Genomic DNA, 24,707 nt, shown 5'->3' on the forward strand with positions numbered 1-24,707 from the left:
CCTGGGGGAACATAAAATAACCCTTCTGAAGCAGGTGCCTTTCAAGATGATTCTTGTTTTTCTCAAGTTATGCCCCCAACATCTTTCATTACCTCTTGGCTAAAAACCAAAGTCAGATTTCAGCACAGTTTGAGCAGGAAAGGACAAGCTCAGCTTTGGGAAAAAATAGTCCACATACCAAAGGAATTGCAAGATCTGGCTAACAGGTAGTAGCTGAAACTGGGGAGAACATGTACAGAAGTGAATGTTGTTACATTAGACCAGGGGGACCAGTATACAAAGCTGGATAGGGTAGAATTCATTAATGTAGCAGTACCCACCCATGACTCAGATTTCTAATAACTTGAGATGGCTTCTGGAAGCATGGATCTGATCATATTTTAAATCAAATGAAGTAGAGATGGCAGCACTTCCTTGGTATCATATTGAGGAAAGGGGCAGAAGGATCAGAGAAGTGAAAATGTTAGAAAAGGTTTATTATGTATGTGCTCAGAATCCACCATCTGGCTCTGTTCCCTGGGATGGCCAGAGGACATTCCCTTCACTGAAGATATAGGAATGCAGGAATGAGGTGAGCACCTGCACCTTTGGAGGAGCTTAATAGTTTCTGTGATGCGTGGACCAGGGCTGATAGTAGAAGATTCTGCTACACGATGTTTAGCTTCATAATATTAGTGAAGGTGATGTAATTCCAGAACAGCAAAGGCCAGGTGGTAGCAGTTAACAAAGGCTGCTGATATAACTATCTTAAGGACAGCCTGGCCAGAGTGACAATGAAGTTACCTATATCTACAGAGATGAATATCTGGTGTTGGCTAATGGATCATGGTGTTAAAGGGGAAAGATAGATGAGCAGGCATCCATCTTTAAAGGTGTTGATTGACACGTATAATCAGAAAACTCAAGATGTTACCTGTCCAAAGTCCGTGTGCCCGATGCTTCAAAAGGCCAAAACTCAAAATGTCAGAGTTTGGAGTGAGGAAATGTTTATCGACTGAGAAGTCACCAATGGAGAAGATGGGACACCCAATCCTCAAATCTATCTTAAGAAAGTACAGAGTTAAGGCTTCTTTTATATGAAGGGAATGGGAAATGGGAGGGGTAAGAGGTGATTGATGACCAGAGATATCGGGGCACCTGAGCAGGGGTCCAAGGAAGATTGTGCTAGTTGATGTGAGTTCCATCACAAAGTTCCTGCAAATCTTTGATAAACAATTCATACTTCCTTGTCTCCTTGGAAGAAGCACTTTCTGGTGAGGGGCTATTTTGGTAAAACTCAAGTCACAAAGCAGAATTCCTCTAATGATTAGCATGTTTATATGAAAGACTAAATAGAAGCTAATAGCTTGAAGGCCATGGGAACAAAATAGGCTTGAACAAGATGGAATCAGAGAGGCTGAGCATTTCACTCTATTACAATGACATTGTAAGCAAAAGTGTGGTATTAGTTGCTGTAATGGAAAATTGTGGTTCCTCAACTAGTTTCCAGATCTCAGGAAGTTCATAAACCCAGAAACTTTGACTGAAGGAGAGACACAGTATTTAGCAGACCCCTAATACTGGATCCCTAACCTGTGACATAAGAATTGTTATGGGTGGAAGGGCCAAAAGGAAATATCTGAAACTATCCATACCAAAATGTTAATTTAGAAGCAATACTGCACTCCAGAGGACTTGCAGATATTAGTTCAAGCATCAAAGACTTGAAAGACTGATATAGGGAAGAGACATGAGAACTACACATATTGACTAAATATTAAACCAAGTTGTATTCTAAGCTTATAACTGTGCTGATCAACCCTACAGCCAGACCACAAGAAACCTACAGAACAAAGGAATATTTCTGCTGGGTTTACTAGCAACTGTTTACCCACACCTTAAACGCTGCATACCCAGACCATGAACGGAAAACAAGATAAAAGTGCCCTACACAAAATGAACCCAACCATCATTCCCTATGGCTAGACCATGGGGAAGCTACAGATCAAAGGCTGAGCTTACTAACAGGCCTTTATACTAAAGGTATACTAACGCTGCATACCCTTACTTTCTTGTTGCAATACATACCATCAAAGGAAAATAGGAAAACAAAGTCTTTAAGCTGTAATTCATAGAAACTAAGAATCACATATAAACTGAATTCCTTAAACACTTGGGGTATCTGTCATTCTCTGTCTCTGAGAAAAGAGCACACTCTTTCTATGGAGCATTATTCCTTCTCTAATAAATTTTCTTTTGTCTCTAACTCTGGTTGAATTCTTTACTGTGCACAGTCAAGGACCCTTTCTCTCAGTGTAGAACTTGAGTCCCCACTCGAGGGCATTCACCCTGTCCTGAAGCATTACAATCTAGAGTCTGGTGAGGATTTTAGGTTTTGGAAACATATTCACATCTGTCCTAGATAATAATGCTAATCTCTTTGTCCTGTGTCCTGACTACACTGACTCCCAACAGTAGCTTATAATAAGTAAACCTGTTTAAATATACCCAAGAAATATTTTTATCTGGTATTTCCATCAATCTGAGTCTCCTACTGATACTTATCAATATACTGTTCACACAGTGGGTTATGCATTATAAATATCTTTTCCCGGTGTGTGGCTTATTTTTCTACATTTGTCTTGGTATCTTTTATTGTCCCAAAAGTTTATCTTAATCTACTAAAGTTGATCAGTATTTTCTTTTTTGCCATTTACTTTTGTAGCTTTTAGGAAAAACCTTTACTTCAAGACTATAAATACATTCTGTTAGTATTTCTTCTATTACTTTTACTGCAATTATATATATATATCCCATAAAATATGTATTACATATGTTATACTACATATAACATTGTTTTATAAATTACATATTACTCTACAATCCTCCTTTTACTTTATTGATAAGAATTTATTTTCCTACTGATTCTGTCTCAGTGTCTATTCATGGTTTTATTTGGCTATTTCTGTCTCATTGTTGACTGTATATAATCATTGTGATGATTTGTGCAAATGAGACCAGATATAACCTTCTCTGCTCCAAACCATCTTTCATTCTGCCATAATTATTTCCCTTCCAAAATATAGAAAATATAGACTGGATCATGTACTTCTTTGTGTAGGAACTTTTGATGGCTCCCAAGTGAATAATTATATTACCAAACATTCACATAGCACTCACTACGTGCCAGACACTGTTTCATGGGTTTTACATGTAATTCTAAACAAAGTAAAACTATGAATAAGGTAGTAGTATTAATTCACCTCTATTTTACAGATGGAGAAACCAAGGCACAGTGAGGTTAAGAAACTTGGAAAAACTGGGAATTCAAACCATGCTTTCTGGCCCTAGAATTTAGGTTTTAACCTCTATATTATACTGTTTTTCAAACAAAGGCCCCACCGAATACAGAATTAAGCACCAATCTCTTAGCATATCTTCTAACTATCCACTATATCTGATCATGCTTCTCTTTCTGTTTTATTTTCTGACCCTGGGTCTACTGCAGTTTCTGGTTTACCACGCTAGACAGATTATTCATGTAACTTGCTGTTTATTTTTATTCCTGTACCATACTCAGGTTTTTCTATCAGAGATATCCTTAGAAATGCTTTATCTTATTTCTTTTCAGTCATTCATTTCAGGAGAGATTTGAGTCATACTCTGTGCCAGTCGCCAGGCTTGGGTGCTAGGTTATCACAGTAAATAGGCAAATCCCTGTTGCAAGGGTCTTTCCTTTAAAGAGTGGCAGTTACTGTTTAGAGCTAAACCATCACTTCCTCGACAATCCTCTGTTCTCTTTCTGGTTTCAAGCTTCATCTTGAGATGCAGATAGCATTTTCTGAAACTATCACAACATACTTCATGACATGCCTTTTTATCATGGTTAGTTGTGTGTCATCTACTTCTTGTAGGGAATGGGCGGCTTCATCTATGCATTGTATGTCACACTAAAGAAATGGTTTCATTTTACTGAATGAAAAAAATGAAGTTAAAAAATAAAGTCTAAATTAGATGGTGAGGTGAGAAGGGGGAGAACATTGTGCTTAAAAAAAAAATACCATGTAGATGTACATATTTGGGACAGTCTAAATGATTAACAACTAAATTAGGAATAGAAAGAGTACTAACCTTATTTATTCTTTCTCTAACAGTAACTTTAGACTCTGAATGGACAAAAAGGATCCCTGCAGTATGCAAAAACACTAATTATAAGGAAACAGCAATTTACATTATTTATAAGGAGGCTATTTACATTACTTAGCCCTGTCAGACACAATAGTTTTGGAGCTCTATTCTTTTACTACAGTGAAAAGAATAAAGCAAAGTGACAAGGAATTAGAAAAGATATTCTAATAGATGCATCTCATTATAAGAACAATAACGCTTCTTAAATGTTAAAAAAAAATCCTTCAAATATAATTTAAACTGAACAAAATGGAAACTTCCATCTTACCATGAAGATGATTCAGAGTATAGTACCCATTTAAATATTCAGACAAGCTCCAAAAAGTACTGAAAATCAAGCATTGTTAACTTTATTAGGTGCAAGGAGAAAATGACTAAGATGCAGTGTTTCATAATTCATGTATTCGAAGTTAATTAGTCACATTTTCTTTTACCAGTAACTTTGAAATATAAGTGTCTGAATTATGAATAAGGTTGTTTGTGAAAGCAACCAAATCAGGGAGAAAAACTCTACTTTATGTGTTTTATTTTTATTTTCTTTCCTCCTCTCTGAACACTTTAATTTTATCCGGCAGTTCCACTTTCATTAATATAACAGATAGTATTCAGTGGCAAATTATACCAGCTTTTGATCTGAAGTGGACAAGTCTGTTATATGAGAATCAGGAGAAGGTGAGAAGAGAAAGATTTGCCGAGCTGATTTTTTTAAAAACAGATCTTTTAATACTTTTTGTAAATGCCCAAAGATGAATTTTCTTAGGCCTACATTCTTTAAAATCTTAATATTTTTTATTGCTCATTTAGAAACAAGATAAAATCTTGATCAAAGGATGATTTCTACATTCTGATTGGAGAATTGAACTCTTACAGTGAGGTGTCAGAGCACCTCACTACTTGCCTAGAAGGTTCTTGGGCCATAATTACCTGCCTTAAAGAGCAAAATCAGCATCATTTTCTTTCAAGGAATACTAAAGTCCGGTACACATGACATACTAGGCCAGCCTCACAAATTAGCACAGCCCCACAGAGCCTGCAAGAAATTAGGTCAGGACTGAAAGAAATCAGGCTGTGGTCCAATAAGGTTTTCAATCTTAAGTGGGAAATTAGATTCACAGGGTGTTAGGGTCACTGTCTTTATGCAACAAAACCAGTAACTTCTCAGTGTTAGAGACCTATTTTTCTAAACCATCAAATATTTCTGGTCCTTCTCTTAGACAATTTTTGGCACTGCATAATATACAAAGAAAGCAGGTTTCCTATTGGTTGGAAACATACTATAAACAAACAAACAAACGAATTTTACTGTTGCTCATAATATGCAAGGAAAAAAGTCCTTCACTTGCCCCCAATTATTGCCCTTGAGGCCTGTAGATTCCCCATCAAAAGCAACGTCTCCTAAAATCCCTGTTTAAAATGTGGAAATATTTTGAGAGTTAACACTTTAAGCCACTAGTACACATTAATGTCCAATAGTTAAGGCTGAGTAAAATGCTCATTAATTTTAAAATATAGTGATAATTAAGATATATTTGACATACAAATGAATCAATATAATCACAATTATTAGGCAATTCCCACAGAGACCTCAAGGTGCAAACAGAGGGAGGAGAATGGATCAGTGGCATGTACTTAACTTTTAAATTGCTTGTCAAATATTTTTCTAATTTCAATTTGATTTATAAGCGTAGTGTTTTGGGGATGGTCAATACAGCCTATTCATTTTTAGCACAGGCTTTGAAGTCAGAAGGCTGAGGCCTGGTCCCTGACCTTATGGTTTACCTTGGTCAAATGACTAAATCCTTGTAAGCTTTGATTTCTTAAATCAACAGAGATACTAATAATATCCTAAGTTGTGAAGCTGTTACGATGATTAAATGAGATTATGTTTCAAATGCTTAGAACAAATGCCTGGCACATATTAATGATCGTCATCATCATTATTAAGTGGTGGAAGTGAAAAAAGGGTATAATTTGAATTTGACTGGAAGTTCGCCGGCTCTCTATCCAGAACCTTCTCTCTAATCTCGTCTCATGCAGTGGTGCCAGTAAGAAGAGGACAAAAAAACCCAAGGAGCATCATCTTTCTGGACTCGGTTCTTTCCCCCTTTGCCCTCCAGGGGCCGCTGTGTTTCCCCGCCAGCGGGTTGGCTGCCTTGTTGCCACGAGACCGTCGCCGGGCAACCGCGTGTATGTACACTCCGGGTCGGCTGAGTCTCGTCGATATGGCGGCGCAAGCTTCTAGCTCGGCCTCTCCGTCCAACATGTCTGTCACATCGGTGTTGTCTCCAGGACCGCCACCGACCCCGGCCCCGACCTTAACCGCAATCTCCAAGTCACCCCTGGAGTCGAAGGCGAGCCTGCCTCGCTCCACGTGCCGCGAGGACTCGTTGCCCCTCGCCGTGTTTTATGGGCCGCTGGACGCAAAAAATCCGCTTCTGGCCTCCTTTGAGAAGGAGATACAGGAGTTGCTAGGCTTTATGAAGAGAAAGAAGGCTTTAGCCACCACAGAGAAACAGAATCATGAATTTCACCGGCGATGGTAAGCGGTGGCAGGGCGCTGGGGCGGGGGCTGGCGGGAGAACTCCAGGCCACTTTCGGGGCCAGAGGAGGAGACGCCCATGAGAATGCGGGCAGGGGTCCCAGAGCGGGTCGGCGTTACCCATGCAGGACCTGGCCCAAGGGCCCTGGGGATGTAAACGAAGTTTCGGAAGTGGACACGCGTCGCTATTACAATCCTTAATTCCTTGTAAATGTTATTGTATCTTGGCTTCCTGCTCTGGTCCAAATAAAAATCAACACAGAAATGTTTCATAACTCACCCTTCATTCTATTTCTGAGCGTCTCTTAATTGCTACTCCATGCCAAAAACTTTTTGACTCACTCACGGGTTTGCACAGCTTTGCGTGTTGTGGGTACAGTTTTGTGTATGGAGAGAAAGTAATAACTTTGAGGTAGCTTATGTTCTTGAGAAAGTTCTTGATGCCATGAGTATGTCGCTCTGTGAACATGTGCCTTTAATTCCTTTTTATGTTTTTCTTGGTTTTGTGACTTTTTCTTGATTTTGTGACTAAGTTTGCACATTTGTTTGCCTTTTGGGGGATTCTATCACCATGTTACTATCTCAAACTGTAAACTACCTGTTTTGAAGTTTTTGTTTGTTTGTTTGTTAACCATCTTTATTTCCCTGTTAAAATGCATTGCAAACTGAATAGTTATAAATCTAGATCAGTGGCAGAGAATACCAGAACAGCGAATAGTTTTAACTTATATTTTTTATTTATGCATTTAACATGAAGAAATAATCTTAACATATTTTTTTATTTATTCATGCATTTAACTATGTAATGAGCACCTACTGTAGGTCAGGTACCATTCTAGGAACTAGGAAAACAAAGTTAAATAATATACAAATCTGTATACTCATGGAACACATATTTTTGTGACTACGGCTACTTAACAAATATGTAAGGAAATTATTTCACAAGGAAATAAGTGTTAGGGAGAAAATTAGAGCAAGTAGTAGGGATGGAGGATACGGGGTGGGTATTGCAATTTAAAATGGGATGACGAGGAGGATGGTCAGGGAAAGTCAGAAAAATGGTATTAAAAAAGATGAGAAAGAGATATGGTAGTAAGTGATGAGAATATCTGTAAAAAATGTTGGCCATACGGAGTGAAGGTGTCTGGCAGGTGTGGAATTCTGAGTGTGGGAAGAACAGGTTTCTTTCAGGAATGAGGGAGATCATTGCCATGTAATTCAACATTCAGTCAGAGCTGTTATGTAGGAAGTTGGACATTTGAATCTGGAAATCAGAGAAAGTATACATTTGAGACTTGTCAGCATATAGATATTTAAATCGTGATACTGGATAGACTAGTTAAGGGAGTCAGTGTAGATGGAGAAGAGGGGAGTCCAAGGACTGAACCGTGAGACATTCTAACATCGACTAGTGGTGGAGATAAGAAGAAACTGGTGGAGATAAGAAGGAACTGGCAGAGGTAAGAAGGAGGGGCCAAGGAGGTAGGAGAAAACCATAAGTGTGTGGTGTACTGGATGCCAGGTGGAGAAGCTGTTTCAAGGAGGAAAGAATGACTGAACAACTGGAGCAAATTCTGCCGATGGGCCAAGTAAGGTGAAAACCAGGAATTGACAAAGGAGAGCACATTACATACCTAAGCTATATGTATTTATATTTAAAATGTTTCTGTGTTTGTGTCTTAGATAGCAGTTTATCTTCCTACCTACACTACCAGCATTCTGGTTCAAACCACCACCATCTCATATTTTCCCTGCAGCCACTTGATTTCAAATCTATCCTTCACATAGCAGTTAAGAGTGACCTTTATAAATAAATCACTCACTCCCATATCTGAAGACTCTATTGCTTTCCATTGCTTTTCAGATACAATTAAGACTCCTTCCAGTGTCCTCCAGAGTATGAGAATCTGGCCTCACCTGCTTCTCCCATCTCAGATCATCCCTCACTTCTCTCTCAAGACTTTCCAGGGAAAAAGATCCTACTGTTTCTCATCCCAGGGACTTTATATTTGCTGCCTCCTTTGTCTGAAATACTCTTTCCTCAGCTTTTCAAATATTTGATTCCTTCTCTTCTTGCAGGTCTTAGCTCAGTTGTTAATACCTCTTTGGAGTTGCCTTTCATGTCTAATGCAGGTTCGCCAATCAGTTTATTCTATTTGTTTTCTTGTGTGTTGTCTGTCTCCCCCATTAGAAAAAAAGTCCTTGTGACTTTTAATGATGCGTCTCTGTTTCATTACTCTATCTCTAGAATCTAGCCTGAGGATTGGGACATAGTAAACATTCAGTAAATATTTTATATTGAAAAATTCAAGAGTTATTGAAACAATTCTCAAATGCAAGCATTCTCAATAATTGTTAATGTTATATATGGAGAAATAGATCTGGGTCAGTTGGTGAGTACAGTATTTGTCTCATCTTTAAACAGACTATTAGAGAATCACAAATGATAAGGATTGACATGGACCTTAGCAATCTATTCTCTTATATAGTTTAGGCATATATTTATGCAACAATTTTTATTGAATGCCTACTATGTGCCAGGCACTGCCCTAGTCATGGGTTATATAGTGGTGAACAAAATAGGTATGGGAATCTGCTCGTGGAGCTTATAGTCTAGAGAAGGAGATAGACTTTCAACACAGAAACTATAAGTGCTACAAAGAAAGAAGTTACTGAGTATTCACATGTGCCAGGCATGGTACTGGGTGCTGGGGACATAGTAGTGAACCAGACAAAAACCCCTGCTCTCTTGGCGTTTATATTCTAGGGGAGGAAATAGACAAACAAATAAGTACATTTTATGGTGACCTAGACAGTGCTAAATAATAGGGAGAAAAATAAAGAGAGGAAAGGTTATGGAGTGGGAGACAGGGGGTTGCAGTTTTCAGTGAGGTGGTCAGAGTAGATGGCACTTAAGCAGAGGCTTACAGAGAGCACAGCGGCCAGAGCGGCAATGTTCAGCTGAGGTTAGAAGGCTACCTGGCAGTTGACCAGGCAAGGGGAGAGGATAAACAGAGGGAGCAATCATGTGGGAAGATCTTGGCAGGAAAGAGTCAGGGACTTTGGAGTAATGGACAAAAGCCTGTTTAGCATAGCTTAGTGTGGATGCAATGGTATGAGTTGAGATTAGAGGAATAGGTAGAACTTTGGAAGGTATCAGAGGACATTTATAGAGTTTGTGTTTATTCCTGATGCAGTGAAAAGCCATTGGGTTGTTTTTGGCAAGGTATTAACCTTACGTGATTTTTGTTTTAAAATATTATTTTGGTGATCTTGTCCAAATGGAGCAAGACTGGCAATGTGGAGACCAGTTAGGAATACTGGAGATAGGATTCACTTTTATCACATATTTGCCAGATGGTTATTTTTTAAAAACAAAATTTGTTTTAGAACTATAAGAACTTCCATAAGCATAAAAATTCATTTTATTTTAAATATAGATTTGATTATATCAGCAATGTCATTAAATTTAGAGTGCGATAAATTTTTGAAAGGTATGCTTTTGTTATAAGCATGTACGATTGAGATATTCTGTTTATATAGTTATGATTTTCTATTTTAGAAAATTCTAAATATCCCTCAGTAGCTATACTCAATCAGCAATTTTACTACATTAACTTTCTTTTCTTAAATGATGTACATTGCATCTTATATATTATATTTTCCTTGTTTAATCATTACGTAAGTCATTCCCAATGAGCAGTCTTAACTTGAACTTATGGTTACTTAAAAAAAAAAAAAATTCTCTTATTACATAACCTTGATTGATTTAACAAAGCTGGTATTTTTCGTTTATGAGTAACAAACCCAGTCATCATTATCTCATACGTAAGATTTGGAAGAATTAACTCTTTCATTTACATAATTCAAGAATTCTAGCAAGACTTGGTGAATTTTTTGGATTCATTTATATTTATTTCAATACTGTGGCATTTCATGAAGCAGCAAATGAAACAAAAAGGTAAAATAAGCAACCAAAAAACTTCCCCCTTTTTAAATTTCTATGGAGTATATTTGCCACACTATTTATTTGGCATTGTTATTTAGTACTTGGTATATATAGATATTTTTCTACCCCTAAATTTTATTACTCAGTTCATGAAAGCAGGAATACCTTGTCCCTTCACTTCCCTTGTCACTCAATACCTGAATGAATTAATTGACATATTTCTGTCGAGGTTAACATCCCAACATGGACTTCCTAGGTACTAGAGCCATCTTCAGTCCTTAAGTTTCGATTCCTGTCTGTCTTAGTCAGTTTGAGCTGCCATAATGTACCATAGACTGGATGGCTTAAACAACAGAAATTTATTTTCTCACAGTTCTGAAGGCTAGCGGTCCCAAATCAAGGTCGGCAGGATCAGTTTCTGGTGAGAGCTCTCTTTCTGGCCTGCAGAGGCCCACTCTGTTTTCACATAGCCTGTCCTCTGAGGAAAGGGCTAAGACCTTAACAGACACCTCACCAAATGAGATATACAAATGGCATATGAAAAGTTGCTCCACACCATATGTCATCAGGAAGATACAGATTAAAACAAGTCATATACCATTACACATTTATTAGAAAGGCTGAAATCTGGAACCTGACCAAAAAAAAAAAAATGCTAGTGAGGATATGGAGCAACAGGAAGTCTCATTCATTGCTGGAGGGAATGCAAAATAGTCATTTTGGAAGACAGTTTGTTGGTTTCTTACGAAACTAAACGTACTCTTCGGTAAATTGTTCTCCTTGATATTTACCCAAAGGAGTTGAGACTTATTCTATACATAAATCTGTACATAGATGTTTATAGCAGCTTTATTCAAATGGACAAAACTTGGAAGAAAATAAGATGTCCTTCAGTAAGTAAATGGGTAAATAAACTGTGGTATATCCAGACAATGGAATATTATTCAATGCTGAAAGGAAATGAGCTATCAAGCCATGAAAAACATCAGGGATCTTAAACGCATATTCCTAAGTGAAAAAAAGCCAATCTGAAAAGGCAACGTACTGTAAGGTTCCAATCATATGACATTTTGAAAAAGGCAAAATTATGGAGTGGGTAAAAAGATAAGTGGATGCTTCATGTTGGTGGCGGAGTTGGGTGGGAGAGGGATGAATATGCAAAGCATAGAGGATTTTTAGGAGAGTAAAACTACTCTGTATGGTACTGTAATGATGGATACATGTCATTATACATTTGTCTAAACCCATAGAATGTGCAATAGCAAGAGTGAACCCTAATGTAAACCGTGGACACTGGGTGATAATGACATGTCAATGTAAGTTCATCAGTTGTAACAAATGTACCACTCTGGTTGTGGATGTTGATGATGGGGGAGGCTGTGCATGTGTGGGGGCAGGAAGTGGATGTGGAATCTCTATACCTTCTGCTCAATTTTTCTGTGAACCTAAGACTGCTCTAAAAAAACTCTTATTTTTAAAAATACATACAAAGAGCTTCGAGTAGTGCTTGACACAAGTAATAATTTTAACTACAATTATGTTTATTAATAATTAGACATTAACAATAAGACACATTGGAAAGACAACACAGATAAGTTTTTAAAGATTCCTTGCTAATGAAGTTTCTTGCTGACTTTAAAGATATTATTTTATTTTATGATTTTTACAGTGCTACCTCTTTGTTTAATATCTGGACCAAATATGCCCCCCGGCTGCCAGCTGCCTATTACAATGAAAAGCTTCTGAAGGTTGGAGATAGCCTTTGTGAAATGAAAGTAAGTGCCTCTGGAGTAAAAAGAGCCTAAATGAAACTCATTTGGCTAATTATTATTATTGTTTGGTTTGTTATTATTATTTGATTTGATACCATTCCTATTTTACACGATTTGTTTTTCTTAGAAAAATATAAATGAATACATAAACTTTTAATGAGGCCCAGAAACCAAAAAAGTGTTTTTTAATTTTGTAGTTGAGATTCTCTAGAGGTGAGAGATTCCTGAACAGAAAGACAACTGACTGGGCATGGGCCAGAGCCCAGCCCCTAGTTACAAAGGGTGTGGTAGGCGCCCAACAGGAAATGCTGAGTCATCATGTTCCTACCTTTTACAAAGGAGCCCAGACACCACTTCCTGTTGTTTTTCACATGGTTGGCTTACCCAGTAAACAACTCTCATGGCTTCTGGCCTTGCTGCTGTTGCCTGTTTCCTAGTGCCCTGTTTTAATGCCTTTAATCTTAATGTTTTGCTGAATCTAGTTGTAGCAGTCATTCTGTACATGCCTCGTTTCCTGCTCAGTTTTGTTCCAAACTGAGTCTGTCCCAATTTCTAGATCCTATGTCAATACTCAGGTCTTGGATTACTGTGGACTTGGTTTGGTAAGACCACATCATGCTGAGTTTTCGGTGAATGATAATGGAAGTTTTTCCCTTAAGCTCTGGCATAGGCCCAAATTATTCCAAGTGTTTGGCATACCTAGGATCCTTGGATCCTCTGGCATAGGCCCAAATTATTCCAAGTGTTTGGCATACCTAGGATCCTTGGACTAAGAGTTATTTTATCCAAAGTGGTTTTAGGAAAGACATGGGCTGTATTCAGTGTCTTCTCAGTCTTCCGTTTCTCGGCATTAGTTTCCATTTCTATTTTCTAGACTTGAATCCTTTTGGTTTGCGGTGGGGGGTATTTACCAAATAGAGGATAAAATGTGGAGGAACTTTGATAATGAAGAACTAAGATTATTTTCTGCTGCCAAAATTGGGGATCACCTTAGCTCCCTGTAATTGGACTAGAGTGCTTAGAAACTTGAAAATACAGAGTTTGGAAAAACTGTAGGAAAAAAAAAGATGAGATCCAACTTGTAAGCTGTATTCTTATGAAGTTAAATGACAGCTCTGACAAGAATTAGGAGCGTGCCCCCTCTCCATTTTTATGCTTCTCCACAATATAAAAAGCTGGTGATACACAGCACAGTTTGGGGTTGTTTGAGGAGTATCCAGGTGGGTGGAGTGGATATTGGTGGAGGGAGGAAGAAGGAACATGTTAGAAGTTGATAAAACAAGTGGGTGATGGGTAGTGGCTAAGGATTCAGAATATTTCAGATAAAAAGGCTCAGATAGGATATTTTACTTAAAGGAACAAAGAAAACATTTTAACTACTTTTCACTGATGGGAAAGTAGGCTGATAAAGGTATTTATAATCCCGAAAATGAACTTGACTTGTTAGTTTGGTTTTAGAATCTATTTTTATTTTAGTGACAGTAAAGATCATTTTGTTGAAATACTCTTGTTTTGAAGCTAGGTTTGAATTCATTATATGAATCAAGTTAGAACAGAAAAGAATCAGAATTAGTGAACAGTAAGTAACAAACAAGTCAACAGAAATAGAAACAGCATTTGACTGTGGATGCTTCCCAGGGGGCTGGATAACCTGAAAGACAGTTCATACCCAGGGCAGTTGCTTTTCCTGGAGACACAGTTACAGGGGAGGAAGTGAGTAAGGGTTGCAACAGACATAATTTCAGAGTCCTACTCACATCCACCACCCTGAAACTCTCCAGGTCAATTGTGCCTTCTGGGCTATAGAAATGAAGCATCTGACTTTGTAATGGAAATATAGGCATGAATTAAAACTAACAGATTCATAACTAACAATAGTTCAGACATTTTTTTTTTGGTTTGTCCTGACGCAGTTTCAGAGACTGTTGACAGATGGAAGAAAGATTGAGTCAGCTCATCATCTGCATTTTTCTCTCCTCTCCTCCCCTCCTCCTACTTTCCCTTTCCACTCCTCTTTCCTCCCCCCCTTCTACCCTTCTCCTCTCCCTGTCTCCTTCCTTTCCATTCTCTCACTCTCCTTTCTTTCTCCCTTTCTCTTTCTACCTTTTTCTCCTCTTCCTGCCCTCCCCTCTCTCTTAATTCTTTCTCTGTCCTCTCTCTCCCTCCTTTCTTCCTATTTCTTTCTTCCTTCCTTTTCTTCCTCCTTCCCTCTTTTTCTCCCTCTCTCCCTTCCCCATCTCTTTATTTCATTTCTTTTTGGAGCTTAGGAGGTATCAGAGAAGCAAAGCTAGTTACATAGCTCATCTACCTCTCTGACTGAGTGGGCAGGTTACTGTCATATGGTAATGCTGAATTTTTTGGATTTTGAGTATGTACAGGTATTATTAGCACACACGACACTCTAGTGAATATTCTCATGTTTGAGTCATGATGGTCTTATCTCACAATAGGCTTGTTGTGAGGAGAATTAAATGAAATAGTGCATATGGATTGCATAGCACAGTATCTGTCACATAATATATGTTTGGAAATGGTAGTGATAATGATAGCAATAATGTAATGGTAGTAGTAATAGTAATAATTAAGATTAATACTATTAAGAATAATATAAATATTACCTAATTTTAATAATGATATACTTTCATAATTATTTAATATCGATATGATTTAATGGTTATTAAAATTTTAATAAGCAAAATGATATTTTGAGACTTTCATCAAGTGCTCTTTTTATTTTAGGAATATAAAATGGCCCTATTGCAGTGCTATGGAAGATACCTTCAGCAGTTCAGTATCAACTTTGATGAGAATCAAGCAGATGTGCATCAATTCAAAATGGTCTTTTTTCCAAAAGGCTTTGGAGACAAAACTGCTGCAAATACAGTGAGATGAAAGCAGTAGCTAAAATAGCTACAATTTATGATTAACTATGCAATGTATCCTTTCGTTGATAGCTTCTAAATGTCTTTGCTTAGCATAGAATTTATAGTATGCTATAAGTTGCTTAATAAATGTTTTCAATGCTGGATAAGAAAGTGCACTTATTAAACTTTGTAAAGATGCTTTGGAGATTGTAACACTATAATCACTCATTCATCCAGCAGTTATTATTATAACTGATATATGCAGAGTGCTTTTCGTTTACAAAGTGTATATTTGATCTTCACAATAACTTTATGAGTTAGATACTATTATTATCCCTCTTTTACAAAAGAGAAAAAGAAAACTAATCACACAATATAATTAGTGGCTCTGAAGATCAAACACAGGTCTTCTTATAAAAATTTTATGCTTTATTTGTAGTATACCAGTATTATTATATTAGTTGCAACCGTTGATTTACTGGTCGAGTGGTTACCATGTGCTAGGCTCTTGTATATGCAATATATGAATTGTCATCTTGTAACCTCATTATAGTCTTAAAAGGTGGGTACTATTATGATCTTTTATAGATGAAGAAACTGAGGCTTACTAGGGCCTAAGAAACCCAGCCCACTCAAAACAGTGGGCAGAGTTGGTGTTTGAAGCCTAATCAATCTGACTTTAAAGCTATTTTATTCCAGACTTGATGATGATTCAAGACCTTGGAAACATGTAGTTTAATAAGCAGAAAATCTCAAGGCATGTTGGGGGAGCACATTAAGCAGTTCAATTTGGCTATATCATAGGTACATGAATGACAATACAAGGCAATATAAGTTGGCACCCCATTGGGAAGACTACTGAATGAAAGCTTAGGAGTTTAGATTTTAAAGGTCCCTCCTATTTCACCCTGGTCCAGGCCTCCATCTCTCTCTCGTGCTCTTTCATTATCGTGCTTCCACCTGGCCTCCCTGGCTTAGCACCAGTGCACTGATGAGCCCCACTGTGTGCAAAGCTTATATTTTAGATATCTGCATGGCTCATCTCTCACTTCCTTCGGGTCTGCACTCCTGCTTTATTTTTCTTTATATCACTATTGTCACCAGCTGCACTTTTATTTGTTTGTTTATTTTTTTATTTCCTGTCTCCCTTTCTAGAATGTGAGCTTCATGAGGACAAGGGCTGCTCTAATCTCTAATCTCTAATGCCTAGAACAATGCCTGGCATGCAATAGACCCTCAATAAAACTTTATTGAATGGATGAATAAATGAAGTGATGTAGTCAGAATTATTAATCTAGAAGCGGTACACGGTATAAAAGGGAAAAGACTTGAGGCAGGAGGTAAAGCAATGAAGGTGACATTAAGAGTATGCCAACACGACTGTTGTGATGGGTGCAAAAAGATATGAAGAATTTGTTATTTTACATGCTAAGTTTGAGGTTCTGGCATGACACTAGTACACTGTGATTCTCAACAAGTATGTATAAAATGAGTAAGTAAGAGAATAAATAGAATGAAATTTTAGTCCAGTAGGAACTCAACAACACAGAACTAGAGGTCTTAAAAAGTTTTGTTAGAGAAATAGATTTTGGAATTAAATGCATAAAGATCATAGATGAAGCAATATAATGAAGAATTTACTGTCAAAATATTAACAGCAAAGTTCATGCAAAGATAATCATGTTATTTAATGTTCCTCTTTGTATGTACTATGGGGAGGCATTATGGTAGAGTTGGTAAGATTTTGGTCTCTAGAACAAACCTGCCTGGGTTCAGAGAGCTGCTGTGCCACTTCCTGACAATAGGACCTTGGTGAAGTTATGTCATTTCTCTGTTCCTCAGTTTCCTCATCTGTAAAACAGAAGCAATAATAAGACCTACCTCATAGTGTTGTTTTAGGGCTGCTGAGATAATTAAAGATTTAGAATAGGACCTGACACTCAAAAAACATTAACTATAATTATCTGCTTCTAAAAGAGAAAACACTTTGAAGATAATGATTGTTCCAACATGTAGATACATTCAGTTAATATCCTCTGTGATACCAACTACATGGTGGCTAGAAATAGTGTATGTGTATCTGAGCAGGATGTGTATGTGGTAGATAAGGCCCATTTGTATTGAGTGTCCACTGCCATAGCTTTACCAGTACTCATCAGTACTCTAGCCAAAATCTCTCTTCTGAACTCCGTATCTATCTTGTTATATCATAAACATCTCACCTAGACATATCCTAAGCTGAATTCATCATGTTTCCTCCATAATTGGCTCTAGCCAGTCACCCAAGCAAGAAATCATTGCAAGAAGAAGACCTCTTCCTCTCTCTTATCTTTTATATCTAATGGTCACTAAATCCCTTTGACTCGGACAAGACTTAAATCTTTCCTTTCTCTTCATCCCTGGTTCCAGGGCCCCATTGCAGGGCCTGTGGTATGTCTGGACGACCTCAGAGGCTTTTGATCTCTCCTAGCCTCCCTGCATGTAGCTTTGTCCCTGACCCTCTGCTCTTCATCTTCCACACTTTTGTCAGAATTAATTTCTGAATCGTAAATCAAATCATTTTACTCCTCTTCCCCTTTGACTTTGCCCTTTAGCTCAAGTCCATATTCCTTGAAAGGACATGGAATGCTCCTCATGTTCTGCCCATGTACTACCTCTATAACCTAATCTCTTTATCCTAAACCTTCTTATCCATCCTTACAAAAGACTTTCAATTCAGTGACCATAGCAACTACTTTAAGCATTCCTAGCATTGCTTGTGTCTGGAATTCTTTTTCCTCTGCCAAGAGCAGGGGCTGTGTCTTCTTCAAGTCTGAATTGCTTAGCAGAGTGTGGCAAATAGAGGAACTCGATAGACCTTTGCTGAATGAATTGTGTAAGTGGTAATAATTACATCTGAATTAATTAAAATGCTGTGGGGCGAATTTCAAAAAATCAATTCAATTCTATATTTTTCAACATAGGATTTTGTACTTTTTTTTTTTTTGCTTTTAAATTTTTTCCATTAAAGAAAGATAATCTTAACTAAATCGACACTGTTAAGGTTATTATAACAAAACTTTATAGACTGATGGCTTAAACAACAAACATTTATTTCTCACTTTCCGGAGGCAGATGTCTCTGTTCAAGGTGCTGGAATATTCAGTGTCTGGTGAGAGCCCACTTCCTGGTTCATAGATGTCTTTCTTCTTACTGTGTCCTCAGTTGGCAGAAGGCACGAGGGAGCTCTCTGGGGACCCTTTTTATGAGGACACTAATCCCATTCATGAGGGCTCCATCCTCATGACCTAACTACTTCCCAAAGACCCCACTTTCTGATACCATCGCTTTAGGGATAGGTTTCAAAATAAGAATTTTGGGGGAGACTGAAACATTTAGTCCATTACACTGTACTAATCTATTAATTAAGCAAAATTATTTCCATTTTAGTTTTTTTACATTTAAAAAAAACTCTCCCGTTTCATAAACTTATTTATATTTATTTGTATTTTCTCATGTATTTCAGTTTCATGCTTTAAATGGCAAATATATTTGCACCTACGAGCTGGTCTGTGACAGTGATATGAACCTGCAGAATAAAGAATCTGTGAACCAATGTCTACATATCTTGTCCTCCTTAAGACTCATCATGCAGGTGGCTCTGCCACAGGAGCACCTGTGCTGGATTATCTTCAATGGTATATACCCATGTATTTTATCTTCCATTGTGTCATTCAGAAAATTATTTAAATGCCAAGTTTGATGTTAAGTTGATTACCTTGTGATTTAAAATGTATTTACTTCACAAAAGGATATATGTATTTTTTTTACATTTTTATTACGTTTTAATTTGTCCTAATAAGCTGGGTTTGCTGGTCTAGAAAGAGTTAGAGGCTGTGAGGACAATTAGTTTCAGGTGCATAAAAAGCATGGGCTACAGTTATTAAGTAAATATAAGTGGAGAAGAATCAGGGAACCATTGCAGGTTATATTGGTTCTAAGCATCATGCATTTATTATTGGTCCTCTTCTCAAATACTTAGGCCGGTGACTGTGGCTTTCCACATATCAGCCTTCTCCTCCTACTCGGTTTTGTGTAAGGAGCTCTGAGAATGTATGTGTACATGTGGGTGTATATTATATTTATATACATAGATACATTATATACATATATACATTATATATGTGTCATGAAATATTATTTATCAAAATGTAGCATTTTTGTCTTTAAAGAGCTACACTTTAGATTCAGTTCAAGTTCTTTTTAAAGTTACAATTAGAAGTTGTAATAAGTCATCTGCTATATTGTTCTCTGGATATTCTTAAAATGAAAATAGTGACAGTGTGTTCTTTGTACATAAGAGCAGGACAAAATAACTTGGAAGAAAATATATTGGATTTTACCTCATCTGTGGTAATTGAAATATATTTCCTAACCTTTTCCTTCCTCATACTCCCCAAATAATTTTTTGACATTTTGATTGACATTAGACCTTATATTTACTGCTATAGATGATGCTGACTTTGGAAGAAATGTTTTAGTGCAGTGATTGTCAAGCTTTTGCGCCTGATCATCCTTAAGAGGATCTGATTCCCAGAGTAGCCACTGCCATCTCTCCACCTGGGTTGCTCACACATCTTGGTAGGGACTGAGCAGGAAGGAGCAGAGGTCCTGTGCTACAGAAGCAATGATAGGCCATGTATTGGGCCTTGCTGCTGGGCTTTGCTTGAGTGGTGGAAGTGATGCAGCATGACACCCTGTCTGCAGTCCTTTTAAGATCAACATACAAAAAAATCCCAATATTAAAAAAAAGATTAAATGATTCCTGTATCTTCTATATCCTATTCTTGATGTATTCTTTATTATTCTTATTCTTATTCTTATTTTTGTTATTATTATTATTATTCAGGTGATATCATGCTTTAGATTTTATTTTGTTTCCTAAATATTTTTCCACTCGATACTACGGTTCTAGAATCTAGCAAGGTTCCTGTGTGTAAATCAAGTTCATTAACTCTGCCTGCTGAATTGTATTCCAGATATCCATACACCCTTAGGGATGGGCACCTGGTTTGCCCTACCTCTCTAGCTGCACAAATAATTCTGCAATCAATATTCTTGCACATGTCCTTTTATAGACCTGTGTGAGAGTTTTCTGGGATCTATGCCTAGGAGTTGGATTGCTGAGTTGTGGGAAATATACATACTTAGTTTCACTAATTCCTATACCTATTTTAATTAATTCATCCAAAACTGATTGCCAGGCATTGTTCTAGGTGCTAAAGACAGAGGATTGGACGGTAGACCAAAATCCTGTTCTCATGGTCGCATTCAGCTACAGGGTAAACAAATCAAATAAACAAATCAAAACTAAATGGTTGTGGCAGATTGTGCTGAGTGCTTTGGAGAGAAGTAAAGCCGAGGAGGGTATAGGGACAGCTGGGCTTGCGCTGAGTCTGGATGTGCAATTTAAAATAGAATAGTCAGGGAAGGCCACATTGAAATGACATGTGAGCAAAGACCTGAGTGAAACATCTGAGTATTTGGAGAAGGACATTCCAGCTGGGGGGTTAGCAATGCAAAGTTCTAGTAGTTCTCAAACTTTCAAATTTAAGTAATCAAAGATAAATTGCCCTACATTCAAGTTATCAAAATACATATAACTCTTTCAATTAGAAGTTAACACTCTCTTTACTTTTAATTGACTGTTATATATGCACTCCCTTGGTTTCCTAAGACATGTAACCACTCTTGGTTCCTTCATAAAATCTAATTGGATATATGAATATTTGATAAAACCTCACTTCTTGATTAACCTGAACTCTCACATTTAAATCCTTAAATAGATGATTTGGTGGTGGCCATCTTCGATGAAAAAGAGTCACACGACAAGCAATAAACTCGTATTACGGATTTAGTTGAAAAACCAAACAAAACAAACTTCCAGGGATATCTTGAGGTTGAAAAGACTCAGTCTATGTTCCGTTCTATCCCAATTACTCTCTCCATCAGGCTTCTGCAGAGGGAATTTAGGAGCCATACCAAGATCCTGAACCATCAAAGGGGGGGCTTCAGTTATAGTCAGAATATACTAAGGTTGGAAAGGTTAAAGACACATTTTGAAATACAGAGTGCCCTAGTCATTCTTGAAGACTGTCTCCTGAGGTCTTCTGAAATTCCCCAGTTCCTGTTACTGACGTTTATGCAGGCTCCTGGTGTACACCTGAATCACATGTTTTTTGAGGAGGCATGCATTTCCTGTGCATATCTTTACTTGATGACTTTTTTTAAAGATTAAAAATAGAGGTCAACAAGATCAAGTTGAGATAAGAATGCTGGGCTTGAGCTATTACTAGTCAAGTGGCTTCTTCCCTGGTGGATCTTACATGAAATAAATAACTATGTCATGGGAGCAGTCACACTAAGCATGCTGAGTTCTTGAATGTTGAGGACCTGTTGCAATCTCTATGTAGTTTGTGGTGCTGTAAGTGTTTAAGATTTTATTCAATATATTTTTGTTACTAATTTATGTAATTAATATTTACTATGCTTACAGGTGTGTTTTAATCAAGTGATGGGTGTTTTGGATCAGATGCTGTTTTCTCAGAAGATTTTGAAATTTTAATGTGAACATAGAATTTATAATTGTTGAATTTTGATGGTTGTGAATTTTAGATGAGATTTTTTTAAAGAAAATATTTAGACTACTTGCATTATAATTACATGCATTTAAAAAGCATGTTACAATCTTTCGCATATGTTTATAGCGTGATAATGTCCTTTGTATATTGGTGATGTTCCCCACCCCTCTCTATAACCCTGCTACCAGCCTTCTATCCTTGTTTAATTAACGGCCTGATAAAAAAAAAATCATACTTGAATGATATTAAATAGGAATTGGGAAATCTGTTTTTCATTAGAGTGCTCTTAGGACAGACATTAATAATAGAATAAATATTATATGAGACTGCGAATGAATATAATGAAACCCATTATGCATTACGATTTTTAAATTATCATGAGCTTCCTTGTTGAGTACTGTGCCGATTAAAGATGTATTGTAATCTTATTTGGAGATCAATCTTTAGTTTTTAAACCATAAGGAAACCATGAGAATTAATAACATTTTATTTGAATTACTAAAACCACAGGATACATAAATTATGCTACAAAAATATTCATTTGTTCAATATATTTCAAAACTTAAACTGTTTTTGAATAAAAGATTCTCGTGTCAACATATTTAAAAAATGGTCATATTAGTTCTTTTAATTTGTCTATAAGTTATAACACAAATTATATTGATAACTTTCTGACCATTATCAGACTTTTTCATGAGATTACTTGTTTTGAGAACTACAGACTTAAACCACAGATATTGGAATATAAAATTTTGATCATTTGACTGTGAAACATGTTAATGATCTTTTTCTCCATCTAGGTACCATTTACATTTACACCATTTGCAGAAAACTGATGATTATAGGTCAGTCTTCCAAGGTATGAAATTTACTAACAAAACATCTGCCTCTGTATTTCCTATTTTTCTTAAGAGTTTCGTTAACTTTGGATGCTAAACAGAGCAAATTTAGGGAGTTATATAACAAAATTTAGTGAATATATATATATTATAGGTTTACTATTTTTAGTTTTACTTTAACATGATTGTGGGTAAAAATGCAGACAATAAAGTGTTAATGTAAAGAAAGCATTCTTAAAATTGATGGGCTTTTCTACTGTCCCTTGGTCTCCCAGGTTAGTCATAATTTGTCAACTTGATACTGAACATCGATCTGGTAACTATATCTCTAGGTGTAGTACTTGGCCAAGACAGTCCTGGTTTATACCTACTGTTCTGGAGTAATCATTAGTAGTGCCTGCTTCCACTCTTCAGAGTGTCCTGGTTTGAGGGATAAACTGTGGTTACCCTGCTTATATCATATGTGGAGCCTGGACTTCATTTTGCTTGAGGAGATTGGACTTGACTTATGGCCCACCTGCTAGTTGGGTGAATGAACATCTAAACTCTGTCCCAGTCACACGTGAGGGTAAGGGGACTTTATTTTATAATAAGATTCCTACTGACCAGTGTTCACTGATCAGTTTTAGTGTGAGGAAATGGCTGACACTGCTCTTGACTTCCCTGCTTCGTTGGTGGCACTCTTGTCTCTAGGAGACGTATTCATCTCCTGTATCCATTGTCCAGTCTTCGGAATGTGGGCCAAGAAGGGAGAATATACTCCCGTTGAGACCATACCCAAGCTGCTGCTGGTGTCTGAAACATTACTATTTTATTCTTTATCGCATGCAAAACCTTATTCTGAATATCCTGACACTCAGGACAAATACTTTTTCTCCTTTATTTTTGCAAGACGTAGCCAAGCATCTTAAAAGTTGACAACACTTAAAAAATAAAAATGGAAGCAAAGATATTTGCATGCTTAATGGATAACATTAATTATGTGTTCTCTCTCTGTTTTGTTCTTTGAATTTAAAAATTCTGTTACTGACAGTGACTTGAACAAGTCTGTGCCAGCTTGGGTGTGAATTTAAATGAGGAGAGACTGTTGCATGTATAATGTAAATTTGGCCTACAGACTATTCCAGTGATTCTACATTCAGTTCCAGATGATTTCTTAAAGAGAATTTACATACTCCTGTTGTCCTTGCTGTAACGACAAATTCTGCTTCACAGAATCCTCATAGTTTGGTCTGCTGCAGCATTTGTCTCCCAGACCTTTAGAGGGGAGAGATGTGTGTACCAAATTTGACTCTTTGTGTTTGTACTTGTTAATGCGGAGAGAATTTTAATGTGATAGTCATTTAAAAATAATTTCATATTTATACTCTATGTAAGACTTCTCTCCCCCTCATAGAACTTGAATTTCTCTCTGACAAAATAAGGGCTGAAGGAGAATAGTTCTATGGTCCTGGTCTTGTGGGGCGGGAATGAGAGAGGGAGGGATGCAAGAATTTTGGGGTGGTGGGTGGTTGTACAGTTGGCATTTGAAGACTGGGATGAGATTCTTTCACTTTGTTTGATATAATAAATTCAAGGAAATTAATAATTTTACCCAGAAATTTCTAATTCGTCAGCTGGTGGGTTGATTATTTGGGGGTCCAACTACATCTGTGTCCTTCTGGGTCTGAGGAACCTTGCATGAGACCGAAGAGAAGTAGATAAAAGATCCTCAGACTTCTCATGGTGTCACCCCAGAGCAATAAAGACCCTTATTCCTATAAGATCCAGGCATTTACGCCTACCATTTCTTATTGTTATTGAATCCCTACTGTGTGTTAGGTATTGTGTGAAGGGCTTTAAATACATAATAACACTCATTATAGTCTCATCGTCATTTGTTTAATGAATACCTATTTTTATTAGGTAGGCTTCTAAGCACTTTCATGTATTATCTCATTTAATCTTCACATTACCA

At 37.1% G+C, this 24,707-nt stretch overlaps 1 protein-coding gene across 1 annotated transcript in view; it reads left to right on the forward strand.

Annotated features, from left to right (window-relative positions):
* Positions 1-6,364: 6,364 nt before the first annotated feature.
* Positions 6,365-24,707, forward strand: part of CFAP54 (cilia and flagella associated protein 54) — a 243,160-nt gene continuing 224,817 nt past the window's right edge. The window contains exons 1-5 of the mRNA XM_023534023.1: positions 6,365-6,706; positions 12,325-12,430; positions 15,167-15,310; positions 18,797-18,968; positions 22,712-22,770. Coding sequence (XP_023389791.1) covers positions 6,390-6,706; positions 12,325-12,430; positions 15,167-15,310; positions 18,797-18,968; positions 22,712-22,770 — 798 coding nt within the window. The 5' untranslated portion in view covers positions 6,365-6,389. The remainder of the gene's footprint in view (positions 6,707-12,324; positions 12,431-15,166; positions 15,311-18,796; positions 18,969-22,711; positions 22,771-24,707) is intronic.

The sequence above is a fragment of the Pteropus vampyrus genome, unplaced genomic scaffold (genome assembly GCF_000151845.1).
Source record: "Pteropus vampyrus isolate Shadow unplaced genomic scaffold, Pvam_2.0 Scaffold116, whole genome shotgun sequence".
Taxonomy (NCBI): domain Eukaryota; kingdom Metazoa; phylum Chordata; class Mammalia; order Chiroptera; family Pteropodidae; genus Pteropus; species Pteropus vampyrus.